Source organism: Miscanthus floridulus, chromosome 16, assembly GCF_019320115.1.
Source record: "Miscanthus floridulus cultivar M001 chromosome 16, ASM1932011v1, whole genome shotgun sequence".
Classification (NCBI taxonomy): Eukaryota; Viridiplantae; Streptophyta; class Magnoliopsida; order Poales; family Poaceae; genus Miscanthus; species Miscanthus floridulus.
Genome location: NC_089595.1, coordinates 31,459,429 through 31,485,967, shown reverse-complemented (window position 1 = coordinate 31,485,967; position 26,539 = coordinate 31,459,429). Strand labels below are relative to the sequence as shown.

Sequence of the window (26,539 nt, the reverse complement as noted above, 5' to 3'; positions counted from 1 at the left end):
GTCGTGTGTGTAGCTTGCCGCCTCTTGAACTTGCGGTTATCATCAGTCAGTAAGAATAATCGTCGTGTATGTTAGCTTGCAACAATGTAACAAGTAATGGTGTCGATCGGTGCCAAGTTCCAGTGATGCCAGTGATAGATATTTCTCAATCTCTAGGTGTAGATCTAACGGGTATGAATAGCTCGTTGGTGTACCTTGGTAGCTAGTGCGCCCGAGGCAGCCGTCACGGTGGTCGCGTCGTGTTGGAGTAGTGGTAGCCGTGACGCGCGCGCTAGGCCGTCGTAGGTGCAGGCACGGTGCAGTGACGGCCTGAGGGAGATGGCGGCGCCGTGGTGGCACTGCAGAGGCGACGGCGAAGTCGGTTGGGCTTTCCGTTGCTGGCAGCACCCTTCTCTTTAGATCGGATAGCGTTGGGATAGGGATGGGGCATCTGGCGATTCCGGTCAACCTCGTACCTCGTGCCTCGGCCTCAAGTTCCCTTTTATGGTGCTGTGCGACGGGGGCCCACCAACTATGGAGTGGTTCAACGCCCCCGATCAGGGTGTTGATCCAAGGGCCCAATTGGCCGGTGGAGATCAAACTAACATTCTCCCACTTGATCTCACCTTATTCCTTAAACTTAACTTACTTACTTTATCTTGTTCCTATTCCATCACAGATCAGTGCATAGAGCGTGTCTCGTCGCCATGGTCTGTTGACATTAGATTAAACAGCTACAACGCACCTCTCTGTTTTAAAACAGATACTCAACTAGGCCCTTAGTATCTAGAAATCATAGGCTTTCCCATAAACCCATGTCGACTGTGTGTTCTTTGAACGCACTGGGTGGTTAGCCTTTGGTATGCGGATCCGCAAGTACTTACTCGGTACTTATGTGCTCAATGCTTTTAAAATGATTCTGAATTTTCTCCTTTACAATATATACCTTAGTGTCAATGTGTTTGGCAGCACACTTGACTTGTTGTCTTAGGAGTCAACTTACTTTAAATGGTTATTGCTGTTGTCTACCATTGTTAAATCCGGGTACATATTCCCTTAACCTCTTTTACCTGTTCCTTAAGCCTCATGACAAGCTATACTATGGTATGCATCACTGATGACACCATAACTGTTTCTTTGGAGCTTTTCCACAATAATACTCCAACTGCGAGAGTTAGCAACTGCTGTGGATTTCACTACACATCTCGTCAAGACATAACTTTTATACCCTCAACTATTTGAGAGTTCTTATTCTTTCTTACTCAGCATGAGGCCTATAATACTTTACAAAATTGCAAGACATTCTCAACTCAATTTCAGTGATCTACATCTGAACTGGACTTCTGCCAAAATATTCCGGATACATAAACTACGTCAGGGTAAGTTCTTACTTGTACTTGTACACTCATCAAGCTTCTAACAGCTGAAGCATATGGAACCATGCTCATTCGATCAATCTCATATCGGTTCCTAGAACATTGAAAGTTCCCTTATCTATTACCCTTGACTATAGGAGCAGTCATAGGTTTACTCGCATGCATACTTTATTTTTTTAGAATCTTTTCTAAGTATGCCTTTGCAATAGTCCTAATACCCCATTTCTTCTATCTTGGTGAATTTTGATTCCTAGAACCAATAACACTTCACCAAGATCATTCACATTAAAACTTGAGGACAAAACTTCTTCTCCAATGACAGATTAACATCACTACTAAGGAGTAGAATGTCATCTATTCACAGGATGTGGAAAATGAATTTTCCATTCTTGAGCTTCGTATAAACGTTATTGTCCTTATTTTCTTTAAACCCAAACTTTCTTGTCATTATTTCATCAACTTCAAATGATACTGTCTAAAGACTTACTTTTAACCCATAAATGGATTTCTACAGGCGGCATCCCATATATTCTTTTCTTCCACTACAAAACCTTTTGGGTTGTGCCACGTAATCGTTTTCATATAAATCCCCATTGAGAAATGCCGTCTTTACATCTATCTGATGTAACTTTAAATCGTAATGTGTCATTAATACTATTATGATTCTAAAAGAATCCTTACATAAGACTGGAGATAAAACTCTCATTGTAATCTATTCATTCTCTTTGCTTAAAGCATATTACCACAAGTCGTGCTTTATACCTTTCTACATTCCTTTTAGAGTCACATTTTGTCTTGTAGACCCATTAATAGCCTATTATTTTTGCTCCATTAGGAATTACTTCTAAGTCCCAAACATCGTTGGTATTCATCGAATTTATTTCAACTTTATATCTTTCTAGCCATTTAAACGAGTAAACGCTTCTCATGGCTTCTTGAAATGAGGTGGGATCACCCTTCATTTGAATTTCTTTACTAACATAGACTTTATAGTCATCAGAAAAAACTGATTTACTAATTCTTTGAGACCTTCTGAGGCCTCAGCTATTGGCACTTTCACTTGGGGCTGTTGTTGCCCTTCATTGCCAAGAGGCAATTGGTTCTACAGGCTCCTGTATCATAAGATCCTTGTTTACATTATTCATCTTCTACGAAGAGCCAACAACAGGTGTTGTATAAGTCATACAACATCAACAGGTATTAAGAAATTTATTGTTTGAATCACTGAAGTGGGCACTCAGTCTCGCTTCTCTTCAAGTCTTAGGTCTCTACATACCTCTACATACCATGCTCCCTTAGATCTTCCTATCTTTTCTAAAGATAGTGTATCTTCAAATATCTTATTTTGGGTTTAATCCGTTAAAATCTCATATGACGCTTTAAGCACCACCTTAACATCTTTGAGACTGACTACGCTATTTTTCTGTCGGAACTTTAAAAAGTCTAGGAATTTAGCTATTTCTCTGCTTAGGGGTATCATTATTGTAACTGTTGTACTCCTCCGACGATCACATTCATCTTAATTAATCTTTATCTCACTCTTAATGAAGAGCATATTTCTTAATTGATCTGTATATTCCCCCCCTCGAAATATGGCATGAACTTTACTGCCATAATTTCGATAACTATTCAGAAAGCCTGTAAACGGGGAGACACTTATAACTTACTTCATTCACATGATTGTGTCATGTAAATAAAGTTATTTTTTGATCCGTTTAGGAGTACACTTTCCTTAATTCACTTTAAGAACTCAACGAGGTCTTTCATTAGCGACACTTTTGCAAGTCATGCTTGCATCTTTTCTTATCTTTTGATTAGTATTGACCATGACTATGCATTTCTATTGTGCCAAGGTCAATACTAGGACAACATAAGAGCTACACAAACTTCTCTCACTATGCGGGATACAAAACATGTGAATCATCACAAAACTTCGCCCGCCATGCTGGATGGACTAGCATAATTACTATGCCAAAACTTCTCCCCATGCGGGATACATCTATACAAAAACTTAGTCATGACGACTAAAACATTCACTGATACTTCATTTTCAAATTAAATCTTTCCGTTGGTTCAAATTTAATAAAAAAATTAGTAAATTAGCAAAAACTGTCCTGAACTGGCTTGACTCAAGTCTTTTCATTCACATACCCCAACATTGTAGCCCGTTGGCATGTAGCCGAGTGATATCGTCGAATTAAAACATACAAGGTGCTTCTGCATCAATTCTACATCACCGTTGGGTAGAAAATAGAATTAATGCATGGAACTCATAAATCAACTTGAAATACATATAACTACTCTTCAAAAATTAAATTCTCCCGTTGGTTCAAATTTAATTAGAAGATAATCAACTTCATTGCAGCGAAAACTAAATAAAATACATTCTTTTAGTTCAGGAGCATTTCTTGGTCCTTATCTACTCTTCGAAAAATTCACCACATTGGTGTAAAATTTATCCGAGATTTAAACTTCAAAGTTAAATTCGTTATAATATTGTCGTCATCATTGTTGGTCAGAAAATAACAATACCATAATCTTACATAAACAAAAACGGACTACTCCTCTAATTAAATTTTCCCGTTGGTTCCAATTTAATTAGAGGATCAACATAATCATAATTTACTAAATATAACTGCTCTTCAAATTAAATTCTCCCGTTGGTTTGAATTTAATTAGAAGATAATCAGCAATAAACTTTGCAGCGGGAACTTAAAGATAATTTATGAATTTTACCCACAGGAAAATTCACATTTCTTCTATTTTATTTGCGCTATTTTTTATTTTCTAGAAATAACCATTTACTGGAAAACAAAAAAAGAAAAAAAAATACTAGGCTCAATCTTGACTGGTTCTCGGCCCAAAACAGCAAAACCGCACGGCTCAGCTCCCTTGCACGCGTGCTGCCCGCACCTAGGCCACAACCTGGGCCTAGGCCGGCAAAGCCGCGCGGCCGCGCGTGCCCGCCTGGGCCAGCCTCCGGTCCGGCTACTCTCCGTTGTCCATCTTAATCCGACGATCACGCGCGCGTTTCGCTCGAACAAAACCGCCCGGCGCAGCGTCCTCCCCCGAACCCTAACTCATTCGTCTGCCTCCCTTCCTCTCTCTCTTCGCTGCACTCCTTTCTTCTCCCCTCAGCGCAGCAGTAGCAACCGACCGAGCGAAAGGGAGAGAGCATGGCGCCGTTGCCGGCCCCTTCGCTGGCGTGCGCGCTCCCCACGTGGTTGAGCGCGCCGCCGTCGAGCGGACTAGCGGCGGCGCCCTTGGCCGGAGCTCGCACGGCTCGCCCCGAGGAGCGGCGGCGGCTCGACTTCTCTCCGCTCACCGATGAGGCGGCGGCGGAGCTCCTTCCCGCGCGCCGGTAGGAGACAACCCACGCGACAGCGGTGGTGACGCGCGGCAAGAGAGTCCAGTAGGTCCTCCTCTCATTCGTCCGATCTGTTTCTTGGGTTAGGGTTTTCTAGGGTCGGGGTTAGAGACTGTTCTTCTTCCCCGAGACGATTTCGCGGGTTAGGGTTCGGCTTCGCGTGTTGAGACCCCTTTCTCTTCTCTATGCTTCACCCGATTAGGGTTAGAGTTGCGTTAGGGTTAGGGTTTCGTACTGTTCTTCTTCCTCGAGCTTTTGCGCGGGTTAGGGTTAGGGTTGCTTTTCAAAACCCGAGGCCCTTCTCATTCCTTTTCTTCCCCGATTTTGAGTTTAGGGTTCGGAACCCTCTGTCTCGATCCGAATTGGATCTTTCTCATCTCCTTCTAAATTGCTACCCTTAATTTAGATCTACACTAGAACCCGGCTCCGGTACCATTGATAGATATTTCTCAACCTCTAGGTGTAGATCTAGCGGGTATGAACAACTAGTTGGTGTACCTTGGTAGCTAATGCGCCCGCGGCAGCCGTCACGATGGCCGCATCGTGTTGGAGTAGTGGTAGCCGTGACGCACGCGCTAGGCCGTCGCAGGTGTAGGCACGGTGCAGTGACGGTAGGGATGAAAACGGATCAAATACGGACGGATATCACCGATATTACATTTGTTTTCATATTTCTGTCCGGATTCGGATTCGAATACGGATAGTGTCAACTATGTCGGATAGGATACGATTGGATATCGACATCATAAATATGCGATTTGAGTATTCGGATACGGATATGGTATCAGATGTTGGATATTCGGACTCGGATACGGACAGATCTCAACCCATCTAAACGGATTCGGTTTCGAATACGGTCGGAAAATATCCGTAACGTTTTCATCCCTAAGTGACGGCCTGAGGGAGATGGCGGCGCCGTGGTGCAGAGGCGATGGCGAAGTCGGTGGGGCTTTCCGTCGCTGACAGCACCCTTCTCTTTAGATCGAATAGCGTTGGGATAGGGGTGGGGCATCTGGAGGTTCTGATCAACCTCGTACCTCATGCCTCGGCCCCAACTTCCCTTTTATGGTGTTGTGCAACGATGGCCCACCAACCATGGAGTGGTTGGACGTCCCCGATCAGGGCGTTGATCTAAGGGCCCAATTGGTGGAGATCAAACTAACAGCCAGATCACCAGAGTTGGAGGAGTATTCATGTCTGGCCCTCTTATCTTACCCTTGAATATGTTCGGTATGCTGCGAAGCGAACATGCTGACCTACTGCCTGCTAGAGAAGTGGCAAGCGTAACCTGAGACTGGTTCCTAAAGAAATTCCAGCATTTCTCCATGGAACATTTCAATTCCTACAACATTTGGAGAAAATTTTAGTTTTCTATAAACATGACCTTAACCTGGTCACGAAAGATAGAAACACAAACAACACTGAAAATCGTCATCCGTCTATCACCAGACTGGTGCGGTATCACCCCACATTGAGCAATCATATGAAACAGATACCCTGAGATGTAGGGTTTGCTTTCTGACCATAGAAGGTGGCTAACATTCCTGTGCCCTCAGGCTGCAATTCAATCCACCACAATCCATGAAAAATGGACTAGTTTTCCATCCCCGATCCAACTCAATACATATGGATTGAGGTGTATTAGATCCAGCCAAACAATGCCTCAGTTGGATTTTTCATCATGCCATATCCACGAATCAACAAATCACAATTCTGTGAGATTACAATGCTAACTGACGCCAAACTAACCTGTCCTTCCACTTCTACAAGAGTAACAGCTTAGCCAATGGTCCCAGAGGAAACAATTTCGAGCAGGGGGCGTGCATTTTTCGTCCCTATTGCTTGTTAGTCTTACTACGTTAATTCAATAAAACGAGGATGAGCTTTCCTTCTATAATGCTGCACAAAAAGGAGTTCATACTCAACTTCCAAACCTTCTCTCCGGGATTAACTGTACATCTGGAAGGCGAGGCTGAAGCAACACTCTTTATTCCTTCTAAGAGCCTTGGCTTCCATCCCCTTCGCCACTGCCTTCAGAACTTTTCGTGCTTCTAGAAGGCGAGGCTGAAGCAACACTCTTTAGCTTTTTGTGAGATGAATGTCTGCCACCATCTGGATTGTTCCCCACCACTTGGGCCTCATCAGCATTAACAGGCTTTCTGGGAGGTGGATCGAATATTTATCATGAACATCACAATCCGCAAGCCCACCAGATTCATGCCAGAAGAAATAACAAAATATCAGTGAGATACAAGATACAAAGTTCAGAAACTACAGATAGTGCAGTGAAAACGACACTCGACAAATTATCATCAATCTAACCAGCAAAAAGCTAGTAAATAAATGTTAGATACAAAGTGAACTGGACATCCATCTGCACTTGCAGAAGATTGAGATACCTTGCAGGGATAGATTGCTCCTGTGAATGCATTGTTGGTGTAGAAGAATCTACTCTGTCACTAAAAGGGAAAAGAAAAGGAATTTCATGTTGGTTAAGTAAACAATGGAATCCAAAACTTCATTGGGCCCACCAACATAAAATAGGCAGCAGACAAGGAAAATGAAACAAACAAACCTGTCCTTATTAAAATAACCTTCCTGTTCCTTATCAGCACCTCTTTCGTCTGCTTTCTTTCTCATGCCAACCACACCAGTACTTTGCTTTGTTTCTGCACTCTCCACAATCTAACAAGAACACAGGCCAACCGATCATTGCCTGACTCTATAGTAGTACATGGCACCCTAAGCCACAATTAAATATAATGGTTTCATTTAGCTAAGTACAGAAGTACAATCATCCTTCAATCAAATAGCTAAATATTCATAAGGTTGATTGATAATGACAATGTGATATATTCGAGTTTCATTTATCAAGCATACTAGCATACTACCTCTGGTCGGCAAAAGTTGTTGTTGCATACATGCAAAATAAGGAGCAAATAAGTTGCAAAATAAGGAGCAAATGAGTTACATGCCTTTTCTGGAACATCAGATTTTATTGACATGAGGTGGTACTTAAGTTTGAAGGCCTGAATACTCTTCAATCGTTCAAACTTCACAAGTTGGCCCCAAAAAGACTCAGCAACATATTCAATAAGGGGCTCAAGATTTTCCTGTACACAAAAAAACATCAAATGACAATTATGACATAGCATGCTGAATCGTGATTTGCAAATAAGCAAACAGCTCCAGTACATACCTTTCTTATGTACTCCAACAGTTCAAGGACCACAGATTGTAGCATGTTGTCTCTATCGCCATTTTCATCAAATGCCTTAATAACTGGCTTCAACAAGTTCAGCTTGATAACACGGTCAACAAGAAAGTCATCCTACAGAACACAGACAAGTTTGTCAACTCAAGACCAAACATAAGACGATATGGTAAATTTTAATAACATGGCAATTAGAATATGCTTGCTGGTCCCCGGAAAATGTGGTCAAGCACCAATCAGCTTAATAGTGCAACTGAAGAACAAAGTTTTTTATTTTGAATTTTGATTATTCCTGTCATAATGCAAAATGAGCCTTCAATGCTGCAACGTGACCTACTTCATGGAACAAAGTAAATTTCTTACCTTTCTGCCAATTACAGTCCGAATGAACTGGACAGCTGCCACAACCAAAACCTTCTCTCTCCGATGGGTTAAAGTAAGAACTTTCTCCATTGCATTGGTTGCAAAAATTATCCTGGAACATCGAGAGCTTTGTTTTAGCAAAGAAACAAAAAAAAAACGGCAACACAGAAAAGCAACAGCACGACTGAATGAGAAAACAGGGAAAAGAGAAGCTTTTGGATAGAGGATTACTTCATCCTGTTTGTAAGATGAAGTGCACAGAAGGATAAAAGCTCACAAATTTTCAATAATGTTTCAGGCATAGCAGAATGCTGTTCAACCATTGTGCAAACACCAGCTGAACCTGACGTTGATCTGGCAATGCCCTTTGGAGCGCAGGACGAAGCTATTACGTCAATCAATTTTTGAATATGCTTGTCAAAGAAAACCAGAAGAACAACATCTTGCTGCAACAGAAGAAAAAGAAGACCTTCACACCAATGCAATCTCATTGAATACCAGCAATCCAAACTTCAATGTTTGAATTTATCATAAAGCTACTCATATGCATCCAAAATCAAATCAAAATGAGGATAGAAAACTAGCAATAATATGGCAAATACACTATTTTCCTATTCTAAAAATAGTTTCACTATCCTATAGGTGCCTAACATTCTTAGTCCAAAAAGACTTACTATCCAGTGATCGCATTTTACATCAAAGTAACAGAAGAAGTAAATCATATTCGATAATGCATCTTACATGATTTGTAGTTGTATCGGAAGAACCCAACAGTATCTTTAGACAAGACTGATAGAGCATTTCCTCAGCAGAGTCAATTACCATCCCTTGAACCTGAATTTGAGAAAACCATAAATATATATTGCTAGATGAGGCAGTGATGATGACAGATATCCATGTAATTTAATCAGAATGACAAATGCTCAACGCTACTAAACATTATTTTGAGAACAGTAAGCAATGCCTGCAGTAGAGAAAAAACAACTCAGCCATCGGTTACTTAAGTTGATAGTTCAACTACCAAGGCACATAACAAAAGGAACATAAGGTAAACATAAGCTTCTATTCATGGCTACCAATTAAAGAAACTATTACATGAGTCTATCGTAATTTGAAGCAGATGTACATCACAGTGCCAACTGTCAAATCATGCAGTTATTGGCAATGGCTACAAACATCAATAGAAGAAGAATTCACATAAAGTTGAAGGACAAAAGGAGAAGGGGCAAGCTATTCATGCTCAAGCTCAACAGGGACCAACAAAAGCTCAGACAGCAAAAACGTAATGACCAAAGGATAGTGCAATTCTCCTAAAAGAAAGTACAACTCTACAGAAGAAGTGTTCGAGAAAACAAGAAGAAATACACATAGGAATAGATGATTCTAGAAATACAATTCTCTACTTGGACTAAAAGCACATATGAATGTTGTACAATTACTTCAAAATAAAGGGTGCAAACTTACCAGAAACTCAAGAAGAGAATTGCCTTCTAGGTAGTTCTCTTCATGATTGGCAATAAATTTTCTAACTAAGTCAGGATGCAGATCAACAAAATACACAAGTATGTTTGCCCTGCATTTCCCAAACAAATAGTGCAATCAGAGGGACAAAAAAGAATAGGTTTAAACAAAGAAGAGCAAAGAATCCGTCGATTGCTCTATAGGTTACCCAGCCGAAAAGAGTTCTTTATCCTGACTCTGTAACACATCAGAAATTATGTTGAGCGCACCATCATCAATGAGATCCCTTAGACAAAGGAGAAAAAATAAAAAGTTTGATGACTGTCGATATCAAAACAAATTGTACTTGAATGCTGTGTCATTGGAAAATTGCCTGCATTCTGATCCACCCATTTTCAATAGTGCATCAAAGAACATGAGAAGCAATACTGACAAGAGATAAATGAGTCCCCTCATGAATACAATATGTTTTTTTAAGAACAGCAAGAGATTTGCCGTAATTTATATTAGAAGAGAAAAAGACAAAAAAGAAAATAAAAGCCAGTTACAGAACGTCAGGACATGTTTATGGTTATGAATACAATATGAACTTATGAAGTATATCCTAATTATTTTTTTGAGAAAAAAGTATCCTAATTATACTTCTAACATAAAATGGAATGGCTAGTAGAGAGTGAGCCTCCTGCATTCATGGCTGAGATAGATGAAATACTAATCCTGCCTTTTACTGATCCTAGAAATAACTCTTCAGTATTTGATCACGTCAACACGTCAAAATTGGCCATCACAATCATAACTTGCGTTCAATTTAAGAGTAAGTACTAACCTAGACAGCTGTGATTGTCCATTAGGCTCCAAACTTTTGCTGAGAATGCAAAGCTCACGCAAAAACAGGACCTACAAAGAACAGGATATTGTCAATGTAGACACAGCATGACCATTAATAAACATGATCACAAACATATCACAAATGAGAGGTCATACCAATACAAATGACTACTTGTACCCTTCTTTCTCTTTCTCTGCTAGTTTTATTTCAGACAAGTATTAGGTTCCATCCCATATTTTTTGTAAAAGTTTGGTCTGTACAGTTTCTACTACATATTCAGTAGGGTTCTCACTCATTATTCCTATAAAAAATATTTCTGTAGTGAGTTAAAGTGGCAACGGGTCGATATGCATCCACAGTAGTACATAATAACTACATTTCATGTCTATGCAACTCATACACCAAACGTGTAACACCCTGGTGTTACGATTCTTTTAGCGCCGCGATTTAGGCCTCAGTAAAAACCTTCGAAACGAGTTTCTCTAATTTTAAAGTTTTTTTTATGATCATGAAATGATAAACGAACCGTTTGTGACTTCACCCTTGTGGCTGAGAAAAATCAACATAAGTAGTGCTAATCAATTTTTCTTTAGTGCTTAAAAACTTTTAAATAAGCTCATGAACATCACTGGACGCTGCTGTGCTGCACTGTCCCGTGTCCTGGCGCCATGCCTCTGCTGTCCCGTCTGTGTCTGTCTCTGAATTCTGAAATTTGCTCTTCGAGCTGAGCAATCGACGTGCTGCTTTTGGAGGGGCCTTGGCCACGACTTGCTGCTGCCTGGCACGTCGAGCAATCAAAGCTGCTGCTCTCACTCTGCTTCGCTTGTCTTGTCTGTCTTCGGTTGTTTTTCCACACCGGCCGGACAACGTGTTCGTCTGCACTCGCTCAGTCCTCGCTTGTCTCTGGACTGCCTCGGTACCGAGCCAAGCAACCCATTTGACAGCATCCCCATCGCCTTGGCCAGTGAAGCTAGCGTCTCATCCTTGTCTGCCTCGGCTTGTCCGTCTGCATTGGTTTTTCTCTGCTCTAGTCCGTCCCGCACCGGCGCCCGAGCCTCCAGCGCCACCGCACGCCAGTCGCCGACGTGTGGACAACCGCGGCCGTGCCTTCCCCGGCTCCCCCGCGCTCTTGCCGCCGTCGCTGCGCCTCCTCGAGCCGTCACCCCGCGCGTGGCCGTACCTCGCCTCGCTCCTCCACGCTGCCGTGGCGGATTCCACCGCCGCCACCGTGCGCGCGAGCGCACTCCACCGCATCGTCCGAGCCCGTGCGCGGCTTCGCTGCTCCGCGCGTTCCTCGGCCCGCAGTGTCTCGCCGTGGCCGCTGCAGCGCCGCGGCACGCCGGAGTCGCCGTGTGTGTGGCCGGCCATTGCCAGCACCAACGCCCCTGCTCGCTCTCCTCGCCATCATTTGAGCGCCCGGCCGGACGTGGCCGCGCCCGCTGCCACAGCACCGGCCGAGCCGTAGCCACCTCGCCCTGGAGTTCCGTTTGGCTTTCCTTTGCGAACACCCGCGCGTCTCGCACGACATCCTCTCTCCCGTGTCCCGCTGCGTCTTCAGCGCGCAAGCACGCTGTTCCTCCATCTCCACTGCCGTGCCGGTGCCTTGCCATAGCGCTGCTCCTCTTCGTCTTCATGACCTTCGTCGCAGCCCGCCCGTGCTCGGTTACCGCCGGCCGGGCCTCCTCTGCTCCTCCGTCGAGGCGCAGCCGCCACGCCTGGAGCGCAGTCCCATGCCTGGAACCTTGCACCGCGTTTCCGTCCGCACCGTGCCTCGGTGCCTCGCTGGCTGTCCGCGCCGGTGCCGGTCTCTCCCGTGCGCCCGCTGTAGCGTCGAGTTAGCGCGCAACTCCTCTCTGCCACGAGCACCAGCGCCTCCTTCTTCCTTCTCCCGCGCAGCGCGCGCCCCTCGGCCCCAACCACGCTGGACCGCTCCATCTCGCAGCCGTGCTTCCTTTTCCTCTGCTGGCCATGCGCCGTGCCTCCCGCCAGCCGGTACTGGTCCTCCCCGCGAGCGAGTCCCGACCCACGCGCAGCTTTGCCCGCTGCTCCACGGCTTTCCCCTCCAGTCACGCCTTGGCGGCGTGTCGAGCCGCCGCGGCACCTGTTGCCCTGCCGAAAACCGCGCCGTCTCGCGCCGAGCCTGCGCGCCCATGCCGAACGTGGCTGCGTCCTCGCTGCCCGTGCCAGCAACGCTGGTTCCCCTCCCCGCTCCTCGGCCACTGCCGTCGGGCCGCGATGCCGCATTCGGCTGGAGCCCCTCTGCCTCTGCTCGCTATCGAAGGAAGAAGATAAGGTGAGGAAGGGGTATAAATCCAAGCAAAAACGTTATACGGGGTTTTTACTGCAATAATACATGGCACGTTGAACAGTACTCTGCACTTAGAATTGATTAGTGAAAAGCGTAGGGGCCATTTCGCGTATATGCCGCGCCTTGCCTTGCGCCTGGGCCGTTCACCGCGATCGGCCGCTGCCTGCGCTGGGCCGGTCGCCGCGGTTCACACGCCGGGCTGGCTTACTGGGCCGTGCGCCCCGCCCGCGCCAGCGCTCTGGGCCGCCGGCCGCGTCCCCGCTGGGCCGGCCTATTTCCACGCGTGGGTTGGCCGCTCAGTCGCCTGGGCCGCCCGCGTTGCTGACGTCGCTGCTGGGCCGACCTGCCACCCCACCTGGGCCGTCTTTGCGCTAGACCGGGCCGAGCTGGCCACTGGGCCGATTTGGTGGCCGCGGGCCTTTAGTCTTATGAAGCACTTGTTAATTTAGTTGCGGAAATAGACTTGTAAAATTTGTAGTAAATTATAGAAAAATCGTAAAAATGCCAAACCAGTTTTGTTAGTCTCCTAAAATCATGATCTACCTGTTAGTATGGTTGGTTCACATAGTGTGATATTATTTTTGGGATCTATATAATTAAATTTGGATAATTAATATGGCAAAATATAAACTTGTTGGAACTTCCGTGATAAATTGGTAATAATATTAGATCTGAAATCTTTACAGTAGGTTCCTAGCGATATTAGCTGCTCACCGTAATTTTTGTAGCTCTAGAATAATCAGTTGCTAGATAAATAATGATGTCCTATTACGAATAAAGAAACACCGTTGGTTTATATAACTAAAAGAATTATGGAGAAATAACGTCTTATGCGACAACATGGATATGTAGCCTAAGTACGGTCATCGTTAGAACTAGCTTGTTCACTTGAGAGACGTAGAGCGTAGTTATACGAGTCACGATTGCAGTCAGTTGATCATACCCTTGCAATTCATTACATTGCATATCATGATAGGGACGTCGATGGATCACGGACTCATCGGGAGTTGCTGGAGAAATGGTGCTTTTGGAGATCATGTCGCCATGATGGAAAGCTAACTTATGATTATATTTTACCTAGGCAAGCCCCGGTGCATAACCCCCTACTTTCTGCAGTTTAAATTATATTTGTGCATTAAGTTTTAAGGAGTTGAATGAAACCCACTTGCATATACATCTTTATTCCTATGAGTCTTACTAGTATGATAGGATCGTGTAGAATGCTATGCTACAGGACTCCGGTAGAAGCCGATTGATTGCCTGTCACTCGCGAGAGATAGGAAATATATTAGTATTGGATTACTATCACTTGGAAAATATAAAAATGGTGGAAAGGAAAAATGGTGACCAGGCAGGGATATGGTTTGGGTATTGGTGGGTGTAAGAAGTTGTGTCGTCGCGGAGGCGGGTCATAGCTTGGTTACACCATTTTCCCCTGTCTGGTCGATTAAGGACCGATCGCTGCATATGACTCTAGGCAGGTCACAGACTTATTATCCCAAGCACATACTTGTGTATGGGCGCTCGGAAGACTTGTTGCTCTCTTGTTGCGGATCCGGCTCTTTCCGGATCGACTGTCAGGGTTTTGTTTTGGTGGAGGAGGTCCTTGCACCGCACTGAGTCCGAGACTTAGGGGCGGGGGCTTGGAGTCCCAGTTTGGACGGGGACCTAGACACCTAGGACAGGAGAGTGATGGGTTGGTCCTGCTTGTGCCTGGGGTACAAGCGGGGCGTGTGTTTTTGGGGTACCCAGCTAGGGGCATTGATTCGCGAATCGCCGGGCTATCCGGTATGGCTTGTCTACGGTTTAGCATCGTAGTAAGAACTGAAAGATGGAAGATGGAAAAAGGAAATCTGATTGCTTACCACCTGCTTGAAAGTAGCACATGTGCTTACATAGAATGGTTAGCTAATGAACCAATGTGGCTATTAATAAAAATCGAACATAAGGACGCACGCTTAGTAATGCTTCCTGCAAGTGCAATAAACCCACAAGCCAGATAGCCTTGCATATCCTTAGAGTCTTTTCTTTTCTCGTGTCGGGTAAGTCTTGCTGAGTACAATTGAGTACTCAGGGTTTTATTCCCCCTGTTGCAGGTGCTAGGTGGATGCTAGAGCTGACCTTTGTGTGTGGATCCCTCTTGGTGGGCTCAGCGAGGATTCCTTTATGCTACGATCGTAGTTGTTATTTATAACTCTCACCAAATACTTTTATAAATAAAAGTTTAATAATCTGTTGTCGTAGTTTATATATCAATACTTCATCATGTCGTTAATAGATGTTTATTTTCGCTGTAACTCTGATCACATGCTTATATTCCGCTGTTTAATTAAATTGTTTATAACTCTGATAATATGATTACATTCCGCTATTATAATAATAAATGTTATACTCTGATGTTGTATTAAAAGTGATGTAAGAACTGGTTAAGAATGATGTAAGTTTTATTCTCTCATTTGTGATCCTGATGGCAAAAATGTGGATTTTCGGGTTCTTCCCTGGGGTGTGTGTCGATGCGGGACCCACAGGATACCCCGCAAGGGAGAGAGAAGATCTAGTCCAACTAGGATTCTTCCCATGTAATCTTAGTAGTAGAACTATTAAGTAATCCTACCAGGAAATCTCATTGTAAACCGACTAGGACTCTGGCCTCCTGACTATATAAAGGAGGGCAGGGCTCCTGAGGCAGAGAGACGACAATTATACAACACAACACTTGACAATCAATCCAACGCAAAGGCTAAAGCCGACTGGACGTAAGGTTATTACTCGATCTAAGATCGAGGGCCTGAACCAGGATAAATCGGCTGTCTCTCACGTTAACCATCGAGTTCGGCATACGCCGAAGCCCGAACGTACTGCCCCGGGTACCCCCGTGGCAGGCTATCGGTGGTGAAACATCGACAGCTGGCGCGCCAGGTAGGGGCCTTCGGCGACTTTGCATCCGAGAACTCGATGGACCTCGACAACATAATCTTCCCGACGGGATCAACTTTCATCTTCGGCTCATGGATCTGCGAGGCAGACAACAACGGCAAGCTTCAAGGCCATCTCCTCAAAGATCCAGATCATCATAAAGAATTTCCTATTTCAACAACTACAACGGATCAGCTCACCAAAAGATTCGCGTAGCTCATAGTATCCTATTCAAAACAGATTTCACAACCACTCGTATTCAATTCGAATTCAAGCTCCAAGGCGAAGTTTTATCTGAGTGCTTTCAAGAAACCGAGTTCTTTTTTGGCAAGATTCCAGAGCACAACCCAAAACAAACTCGGATTGCCCTCAAGTTCTTTCAAGAAGTCGAGTTCTTTTCCATTTGGGCTCGACAACATGGCAAAATCCTATCAGGGACAGTTCGAAAGATCTTTCAATCCAAGATTCGGGATACCACTGACAGGAGCTCAGGAGGGTCTCGTGCTAACGATAACATCCCAAGACTACATCATCCACTGGCCAGGTTCTGTTCCTAAGGACAGCGGTACCCAACTAGTCGGCACGACGACGACAGCAATTCTATCCTACCAAGAAGGAGACTCGATCTACGACACCAAGGCATCCACTAAAGTTATCAGCGACTCCGACAGCATGAAAACTAACGCCAATAACAGAACAACTCATGCGCGAGAAGTGCTCATGGTTCGACGACCGCGGTCACCATTAAATCCCCCGGAAGCACCCGATGTCAGATCATCAGATGAATCAGAATCCAACATATCACCTTTTGCCCAGGGCTACGACGGAAAAACAGATAGTCAGAGACAAGCTAGAGAAAGAAAAAACAAGTTGAAGCAAGGGCATCAACACCGTGCTAGGCAGCGCAGGGAAGCTTGGATCAGATACGAGTCAGAATTGGCTGAGTACGACAAAAGAAAATCGCAACGAGAAGTCGAGGGGAGACGCACGGCGAATACACCTTACGATAAGATTCAAGAAGCATTAGAAGAACTCGGAACAACTTCACATCCCGGTGAGAAGTATGAACAGCTCCAGGACTTGCTCCGATCGACGATCCCGAGAACGCATGAAGAGAGGGCTCGATCAAGACTACCCGCCAGATCAACAACCCATAGGCAAGAAGATCAAAATCAAAGGAAATCCGCTTTCGAAAGACTTGGGCCGGGTGGAAGCCATGACGGAGGAAGTAGGAAGGAACATAATCAAGGCCACCGATTTGAACAACCAAGGAAGACTAGGAGTAGGGTACCTACCCAGACAACCTCGCAAGATTATTCCCATCAAAACGACAGTTGGCCAGAAGAAGGTGCCGAATCCGAATTCAAAGAAACCAAGACACACGACAGATTCCCCTGTTTCGCGAACAGGCTTGCATTGGTACGATTACCTCACAAATTCAAACCGTCTAACCACTCCAAGTATGATGGCAAAACTGAACCAAGGCAATGGCTCAGAATATATTCACAATCAATTGAACTAGCCGGAGGAGACGACGATATCAAAACCCTGTTCTTTCCCATGGCACTGGAAGCCATGCCTCTCCAATGGTTCGATAAACTGAACCCAGGATCTATCAGAAATTGGGAGGATTTGCAAAGAGCTTTTTGTGAGAATTTTGCAGGAATCATCACACATCCAATCACTCATGCGGAACTAAAAGGACTCAAGCAAAAGGGAGGTGAAAGTCTCAGAAATTACTATCGACGATTCGGCGAACTACGAGTTAAAGTGCATGACATAACCGAACGAGAAGTAATTGAAGCTTTCTCTCACGGAATCATGGCTAGGTGGCAATTTCAAGACTTCTGCAAAGAAAATCCGAGAAACAATGAAGAATTCAGACGAACAGTAGAAAAGATGATTACTGCAGAAGAAAAAATACGAGAAAGGTTCCCAGACAGAAACAACCAGGACAACTCGGACAAGCAAAATCATCGAAATAGCAGACATCAAGAAAGAAAACGTAGACCAGACAATACTGTGGCAATGGCCGACAAATCAAAGAAGTTTCCCAAACCTAGAAGATATGATGACATTGAAAACATACGTTGCCCATTGCACCCTAGTGGGAGGCACACCATCGGAAATTGCTATACTTTCAATGATCGATACACAAGAAAAGATAGTAAGGAAAACACCAAAGAGGACAATCAGAAAAGAGAAGAAGACAACCACGAGGACAAAGGATTCCAAAAACCTAGGGGAACGGTAGCAGTGATTTTCTCAGGGGCTCCGGATTGCAGAAGCAAACATCAAGAAAAACTAGCACTGCGGACCATTATAACAGCAGAACCGGCTACACCAAGATACCTCAATTGGTCACAGTATCCTATCCAATTTACCAGAGAAGACCAATGGACTAGCGTGGGAAACGCAGGCCATTATCCATTGGTTCTGGATCCGACTATTGCTGGTATGACCGTCACCAAAGTACTAATCGATGGAGGAGCTGGGCTTAACATCATCTTTTCAGAAACTCTAAGGAAAATGGGACTACAACTCACCGGAATGATCACGCCAACAAGCACACCTTTTTATGGAATAGTACCCGGCAAAGCAGCCATGCCACTCGGACAAATTACTTTACCTGTTACCTTTGGAACTCCTTCAAACTACCGAACAGAGTTTATCAAATTTGAAGTCGCCGACTTCGATTCATCATATCATGCAATCCTCGGACGTCCAGCACTGGCAAAATTCATGGCAATACCACATTATCCATACTTACTGCTTAAGATGCCAGGACCCAACGGTATCCTTTCTCTTCGAAGCGATTTAAAGCGCGCTTTTGACTGTGACGTTCAGGCGATCCAAATTGCAGCTAAAGCACAAGCCGACAATGGAAGAAAAGAAATAGCCGCAATCGCTGCAGAAACAAGCCAAGAAGAATTAGAAATACCGGCTAAAAAACCCAGTATCATCGCACCACCAAAAGAAGCCGACGTCAAGCAAATCGACTTAGGCACAGGCGATACCTCCAAGACAGCAACTATCAGTGCTCACCTCTCGGCAAAATAGGAACTCGCGCTCACCAACTTTCTTCGGGACAACAAAGATATCTTCGCTTGGAAGCCAGCCGACATGCCAGGAGTCCCAAGGGAGTTGGCTGAGCACAGAATTGATGTTAACGAAAGCTCCAAACCTGTAAAACAACGGCTACGACGATTCTCACCCAACAAGAAGGCAGCAATTAAAAAGGAAATAACAAAACTGATGGCAGCCGGATTCATCAAGGAAATCCTTCATCCAGATTGGCTAGCAAACCCGGTCCTTGTACAGAAGAAAAACACGGACGAGTGGCGTATGTGCGTCGATTACACAGATCTCAACAAACATTGCCCAAAAGATCCGTTCGGGCTACCACGCATTGACCAGATAGTTGACTCGACAGCAGGATCTGCGTTATTATCTTTTCTCGATTGCTATTCAGGGTATCACCAGATCGCACTAAAAGAAGAAGACCAGAGCAAGACATCTTTCATCACCCCGTTTGGTGCCTACTGCTACAAGACCATGTCGTTTGGACTAAAGAACGCTGGCGCCACGTACCAAAGAGCTATCCAGACTTGCCTTGGGAATCAAATCGGTGAAAATGTGGAAGCATACGTGGACGATGTGGTGGTGAAAACAAAGAACCCAGACACTCTAATTGAAGATTTAAAGCAAACCTTCGAAAACTTGAAGAAATGGAGATGGAAATTGAACCCAAATAAATGTGTATTTGGAGTTCCCTCAGGACAACTACTCGGATTTTTGGTTAGTCAGCGCGGGATCGAAGCCAGCACCAAGCAAATTCGAGCTATAACAGAAATGGGCCCACCTAGAAGTGTCAAAGATGTGCAGAAACTAACAGGATGCATGGCGGCCCTCAACCGTTTCATATCAAGACTCGGCGAAAAGGGGTTACATTTCTTTAAACTACTAAAGAAGACAGACAAGTTCGAGTGGACAATAGAAGCCGACGAAGCTTTCAAAAAACTTAAAGAATACCTCACTTCATCGCCTATCCTGACACCTCCAAAGAAAGATGAAGACATGATGCTATATATCGCAGCAACTCCCACCGTAATCAGCACAGCAATAGTCATAGAAAGAGAAGAACAAGGGTGCATGTATAAAGTGCAACGTCCAGTATACTACATCAGCGAAGTACTGTCAGAATCCAAAATCCGGTACCCACATGTACAAAAACTACTCTACGCTCTACTCATTACCTCACGGAAGCTTCGCCACTATTTCGAAAGCCACAAGATTACCATAGTGATAGATTTTCCACTCGGAGACATCCTACACAATAAAGACGCCACAGGGCGCATATCCAAATGGGCAGTTGAAATTGGAGCTCTTGACATCAATTTCACCCCACGGAAAGCAATCAAATCTCAAGCCCTCGCCGATTTCGTGGCCGAATGGACAGAGATTCAACAGCCCTTATCAGATACAATCCTCGACCACTGGAAGATGTACTTTGACGGATCACTCAAACTAGGCGGGGCCGGTGCAGGCGTTCTCCTCATTTCTCCAGAAGGAAAACAACTCAAGTACGTTCTTCAGATATTATGGCAAGCTACAAATAACAAAGCAGAATATGAAGCCCTCATCCACGGGCTACGAGTCGTGATTACCCTCGGAATAAAAAGATTACTCGTATACAGCGATTCAGCAGTGGTCATCAACCAAGTCAACAAAGATTGGGACTGCACCAAAGAAAACATGGGTGCTTATTGTGCTGAAATACGGAAACTTGAAAAACACTTCCAAGGATTAGAAGTTTTACACGTCCTACGTGATTCCAACATTGCAGCAGATGTCCTTGCCAAGCTCGGATCAGACAGAGCAAAGGTTCCACCCGGCGTATTCATAGAAGAGCTATCAGTTCCCTCTATCAAACAACCCGGTGAAACAACACATGAAATTCAGGCTAAAGGCGTTCAGATCTTGATAATCAACACTTCATGGACCCAAGTTTTCATTGACTATATCAAAGAAAATAAACTGCCAGCAGATAAAGCAGAGGCCACACAAGTTGTTCGTAGAAGCAAAAACTATGTTTTAGTAGGGAATAAACTCTACAGAAGAGCAGCATCATCAGGAGTACTACTAAAATGTGTCTCATTTGAAGAAGGCAAAGAAATCCTAAATGAAATACACTCAGGTTGCTGTGGAAATCATGCCGCCTCAAGGACACTGGTTGGCAAAGCATATCGCACCGGATTCTACTGGCCAACCGCTTTGAAAGACGCCGAAGAGCTTGTCAGAAAATGCAAAGGTTGCCAAATGTTTGCAAGACAAGCCCATGTACCAGCTCACAATCTTATCTGCATCCCACCCGCTTGGCCTTTTTCCTGCTGGGGGCTAGATCAAGTAGGACCCCTGAAAAAAGCAAAAGGCGGCTTCGAGTACATCTTCGTAGCAATCGACAAATTCACCAAGTGGATTGAATACAAACCACTCGCGAAGTACAGCGCAACCAAAGCAGTCGAGTTCATCCAAGACATTATGCACCGCTTCGGCATGCCCAATCGAATCATCACAGATCTAGGCTCCCCCTTCACAGCTACAGAATTCAAGAGCTAGGCACAAGACTGTGGTTTCCGTATAGACTATGCGTCTGTTGCACATCCAGAAGCCAACAGACAAGTAGAAAGGGCTAATGGACTCATACTAGCCGGATTAAAACCAAGGTTATACGAAGAACTAGTGGACTATGGGTCCAAATGGATTGAAGAATTACCGAAAGTAGTATGGGGGCTACGAACTCAAATAAGCAGAGCAACAGGCCACTCACCCTTCTTCCTAGTTTACGGGTCAGAGGCCGTACTACCCGCCGACTTGATCTGGACATCCCCAAAAATAGAACAATATGATGAAGGAGAAGCAGAACACACCAGAAGATTAGAACTCGATAGCTCAGAAGAAGTCAGAATAAACGCTACCCTCCAATCAGCCAGATACCTACAAGGCTTAAGACGGCACTACAACAAGAGTACCCAACCTCGATCACTACAAGTTGGAGACTTAGTACTAAGAAGGATACAAAAGACTGATGGACGACATAAGCTACTCAGTCCATGGGAAGGCCCGTTCATTGTCACAAAAGTCACCGGACCAGGCACATACAAGTTAATGACCGAAGATGGAAAAGAAGTCAGCAATACATGGCACATCAGCCATCTAAGAAGATTCTACGCGTAAAAACAACTCAAGAAAAAAAAAGCAGATATGCAAGCCACAAGGGACCTACGTTCACAATCAACGAAAGACAATACTCTTCAACAACATATGTATTAGTTTATACTCATGATCAATAAAGATGATATTCATCTGCAGCATGTCTTGTCATGACTTCCAACGAGTTGTTTTCACGAAACAAAAAGCAAAATGGCTGAAAACATGCCTGAGCGTCCCGACCGAGAGCAAAATAGCTGAAAAAACGCTTGAGCCCGCCGATGAGGGTAGCTAAAAGCTAACACCCAAAACAAAAAAGCAAAATGGCTGAAAACATGCCTGAGCGTCCCGGCCGAGAGCAAAATAGCTGAAAAAACGCTTGAGCCCGCCGATGAGGGTAGCTAAAAGCTAACACCCGAAACAAAAAAGCAAAATGGCTGAAAACATGCCTGAGCGTCCCGGCCGAGAGCAAAATAGCTGAAAAAACGCTTGAGCCCGCCGATGAGGGTAGCTAAAAGCTAACACCCAAAACAAAAAAGTAAAATGGCTGAAAACATGCCTAAGCGTCCCGGCCGAGAGCAAAATAGCTGAAAAAACGCTTGAGCCCGCCGATGAGGGTAGCTAAAAGCTAACACCCGAAACAAAAAAGCAAAATGGCTAAAAACTTGCCTGAGCATCCCGACCAAGAGCAAAATAGCTGAAAAAACGCTTGAACTTGCTGATGAGGGTAGCTAAAAGCTAACAAAAAGCAAATTGGCTGAGTCGACCAAAATTTAACCCTCCAGCACTTCGTTCCGAAAAGCAAGAGGCTCGGGGGCTATATCCAGATAGGAATACTTTTTCCTCACAAAAGCACAAGCGCCACTCAAGAAAGCACTCGGATGCCGAAGTTTGTCGAGGCAACATTCTATACCGAGTCGTTTTACATAGCGCAGGAGAAAGGTTGTTAACGCAAAGATCTACATCTAACAAGTCATAGCACGGACAAAGCACTCGACGGATCACAAGGGAGGAAGAAAAGAAAAGCACTCGACGGATCACAAGGGAGAAAGAAAAGAAAAGTACTCGACAAATCGAGGGGCCTCGTCAGAATAACGCACAGAGTTGTTTTACGGAGCAGAGACGGGAACAGGACAAGGTACTCAGCAAGTCAAATAACTTCAACCGCACCCAGGCAAAGAATACATCAACAAAAATAAAGAATCTTCATTTAAAAAGGAGTGTAATATTACAAGGGGATGCTCAATCGAGTCAGGCGTTGTCATCAGAAAGGGAAATGTCAATATTTAGACTATCTACAACCCTACTGGCTAAATCTTCGACCTCAGGCTCCATCCTTTCAACGGCGTCAAGATATTCTTGGCTTTCAGCTTCTTTTGCTATCTTGGAGAGAGGCGCCTCTGGAGCAAGGACCCGGACCTGGGCCAGCACATTCTTGGTACATACTTGGGCACACCTCTTCGCGAACTCTTGGAAACGAGTCGGAATCCGGGGAATGAACTGCGCCCAAGATTGCCCGTCATCCGCCGAAGTCCGGAGGACATCGGCTACTGAACGAAAAGATTTCCACAAAGCATTCCAATTCTCAGTAGCCGTCGCCAGCTTCCCGAACAAGCTTTCAATAGTTTTTTGGGCCTGCACAAGATCTCTGTCAGCTCCGTGCCTAATTAGCTTAGCAAGGGCGAGTTCTTCCTCAGCATGAGTAATTACCTCCTCAGCTCTATTATGACTAGAACGGACAAGGGCCCTCATTTCATCAATACTCTCCGAGAGCTTCTGCTTCTCAACTCGGAGAGCTAGACAGGACACCCAAGAACAAGTCAGCAGAAAAAGAAGTCAAAATACAAGAAGAAACAGGCAGAACCCGCGGCACCTTTGCTTTCATTCCTCGCAGACTCCACCGCAGCATCTCTCTGTTTCTCCGTCTCCACTACCCGGGCGCCGAGGGCTTTCTCCTCCTTTTGGTACATTTGACGCTCCGTCTCCAACTCAGCCCGGAGGAGGTCAAGATCGGCTTTCAGAGCATCCACCTCCGAAGACAACTTCCTCTCATTTTCAGATGAGAAAAAGAAGCCAGAATGATCACGAGAAAAAGACTGAGCAGAAAGAAGCAAAGAGAAACAAGGCATAAGGATAGAAGAAAAACAAACATGCAAAAGAGGAGTGGCAGTAAAACTTACCTGGAGCTTTTCACCAAAAGAAGTCGCGAGGGTCGACAAGCTCCCCCAGGCTGCGGTCAGCTCCGATAACCGATGAGTGGCATCGAACTGTTGCACCACGTCATCGGACAAGGAGGGGCCGCCGGAGGCAAGAGAAGGGGAAAGAGAAGCCGGCTGGGGCGAAGGAGGAATGACCAAAGCAACCTCCAGAGAAGCCAGAGCCAAACCCCCAGAAGGACCCGGCGCGACGGCCACAGTTACCTCCGGAGCGACCAAGTCCGCGACTCCGCCAGGTAGCTCTGAAGCCCCCGCCGCAACTTCATCAACAGAATGTTGTGAGTCTCAAGGCTCAGAACTCGTTGGCATGGTGGGAGGCAGAGAAGAAGTCGATGAAGAAATTAGAGAAGACGAAACACTGAAAAGTGATAAAAGGAAGCACCAATAAGAACCAGAGGAAGGAAGATAAAAGCCAAAAAGATAAAGCTAGAATCTACTCACCCGACTACTTTTTTCTTCGCGAAGCCAAGAGAAAGCCTCGCAGGGGGAACCACGACGGCGAAGACGTCCCCGCCACCCGGCGACGGGAGCGGGACAGCCGACAACAGAGCCGCAGAAGAAGCTGGGGCTGGAGCCTTGGAAGAACTCCGCACCGGAGGAGCGGTACAGCTCGGGACAGAGGCAACCAAAGAACTCGACCCCGGAGCTTCAGAAGAAGTCGGCGCGAGAGCCTCGGAAGAACTCACACCCGACCTCCGATTACTTCAAAAAAAAGTTCAAGACTAAAATTCAAAACAAAGAGGAGAAATTCAATGCAACAAGAATATAAAGAACAACTCACCGCCGCATGATGAGGGGGACTTCATCATCCTCTTCTTCCTCAGCCAACGAAACCAGAGCACCTGCTGAAAAAGAGATGAAAAGTACTCGGTTCAAGAGAGAAACATGAAAATAAAAGAACAAAGAGTATTAAATGTGCTCACCTAAGAGCATGCTAGCAACAACTGGAGTACCTGAGGGAGTACTTGGTTTGCGAGGCTTCTTGGAGACGGGCAAGCCAGATGAAGACCCGTCCATTCGCCCCCTCTTCGGGACACTGCGAGGACCGCGAGGGACTAGACGAGGAACATACTCTTCATATACATCAACAAATCTGAAAGAAACCCCAGGAAGGGCTGTAAAAGTTTGAGACTTACTAATTGCAGAAGTACCAGCTAGACGATCCCCAGTCTCCGCCACGGCAGGGAGAACATCAAGGGGGATCGGATCGACAAAGTTCCGCCCAAGCTCCTACGAAAAAAGACAAAACACCGAGACAAGGAAAAGCTAAGCAAGAACGGACGCAGCAAGAGTACATAAAGAACTCAAATAAAAAGATAGACAACTCACAGCTGGGGGCGGGTTGATGGCCGAGAACTCAGAGATGGCAGGAGGAATGACGCTCACTCCTTTCAGCATCTTCTAAAGGCGCTCGAGTACCTCCTCACCGGTCAGCTCAAGAGCTGGGACCATGCGTGAAGGATCCTCGGCCCCAGAATACTCAAAGCCGAGATGTTCCCGCTCTTTCAGGGGCTGAACCCGGCGACGAAGGAAACTTGAAACAATACCAAAGCCGGTCAAACCCTGCTGTTTCAGCATGCTAATCCTATCAAGGAGTGGCTGGATCGCTTGAATCTCAGCAGGTGACTCAAGCTTCTTGTCCCATCGGTCATTCACCACAGGACCGGATCCGGAGTGAACGACAAGAGAAGGGATCAAATTGGCAGCGTAAAACCACTCGGCACGCTAATCTTTGACAGAATCGACCAGGTCATAATCAAAAAACTTAATTTTGAGACCCTGGCGAAACTGAATCCCGCAACCGCCGAGGGCACTGGTTTCCTCACGGCGGGGTTGAGGTTTCAGGCGAAAGAAAAAGCGAAAAAGAGATAGAGAAGGAGGGATCCCAAGGAAGGCTTCACAAAGGTGAACAAAAACAGAAAGATGGAGAACGACATTGGGGGTTAGATGGTTCAGACTAACCCCGAAATAACCAAGAAACTGATGAAGGAAGGCGGAAGCAGGAAGACAAAGTCCAGCGTGGACAAAAGAAACAAAAAGGACAATCTCACCAGGACCCGGGGCCGGAACCCGATGCTCGCCCGGAACTCTCCATTCAGCGATGACTTTGCTTTGGATCAAGCCATCACTAACAAGCTCGCGCAGCTGGTCTTCGCTGGTTGTTGGAGCCGGCCAAACCTTCTGAGCTGCCCTCATGGCCACGAACTCCTGGTTTTCAATCAAAGACAGGGATGACTCCTCGTCCACGAAGGTCGCCTGAGACTTGCTTGCGGTCTTCTTCTTTCCCATGAACTGGCGGA

The 26,539-nt window shown here is 45.4% G+C and overlaps 2 protein-coding genes across 2 annotated transcripts in view; both read right to left on the bottom strand.

Annotated features, from left to right (window-relative positions):
* Positions 1–6,718: 6,718 nt before the first annotated feature.
* The window catches only part of LOC136510527 (uncharacterized), a 69,871-nt gene continuing 50,050 nt past the window's right edge, over positions 6,719–26,539 (bottom strand). The window contains exons 10-20 of the mRNA XM_066504944.1: positions 10,587–10,657; positions 9,969–10,046; positions 9,764–9,872; positions 9,041–9,133; positions 8,531–8,745; positions 8,300–8,411; positions 7,922–8,053; positions 7,698–7,835; positions 7,298–7,407; positions 7,122–7,181; positions 6,719–6,881 (exon numbers count right to left, since the gene is read on the bottom strand). Of these exons, the coding sequence (XP_066361041.1) occupies positions 6,719–6,881; positions 7,122–7,181; positions 7,298–7,407; positions 7,698–7,835; positions 7,922–8,053; positions 8,300–8,411; positions 8,531–8,745; positions 9,041–9,133; positions 9,764–9,872; positions 9,969–10,046; positions 10,587–10,657 (1,281 nt within the window). The remainder of the gene's footprint in view (positions 6,882–7,121; positions 7,182–7,297; positions 7,408–7,697; positions 7,836–7,921; positions 8,054–8,299; positions 8,412–8,530; positions 8,746–9,040; positions 9,134–9,763; positions 9,873–9,968; positions 10,047–10,586; positions 10,658–26,539) is intronic.
* On the bottom strand, positions 15,953–25,658 carry LOC136513503 (uncharacterized). The gene is made up of 6 exons (XM_066507494.1): positions 25,569–25,658; positions 25,376–25,469; positions 25,193–25,294; positions 25,021–25,084; positions 24,731–24,941; positions 15,953–15,982 (listed from the first exon to the last, which is right to left on the bottom strand). The coding sequence occupies exons 1-6, from the start codon at positions 25,635–25,637 to the stop codon at positions 15,953–15,955; spliced, it is 570 nt and encodes a 189-aa protein (XP_066363591.1). The 5' UTR covers positions 25,638–25,658.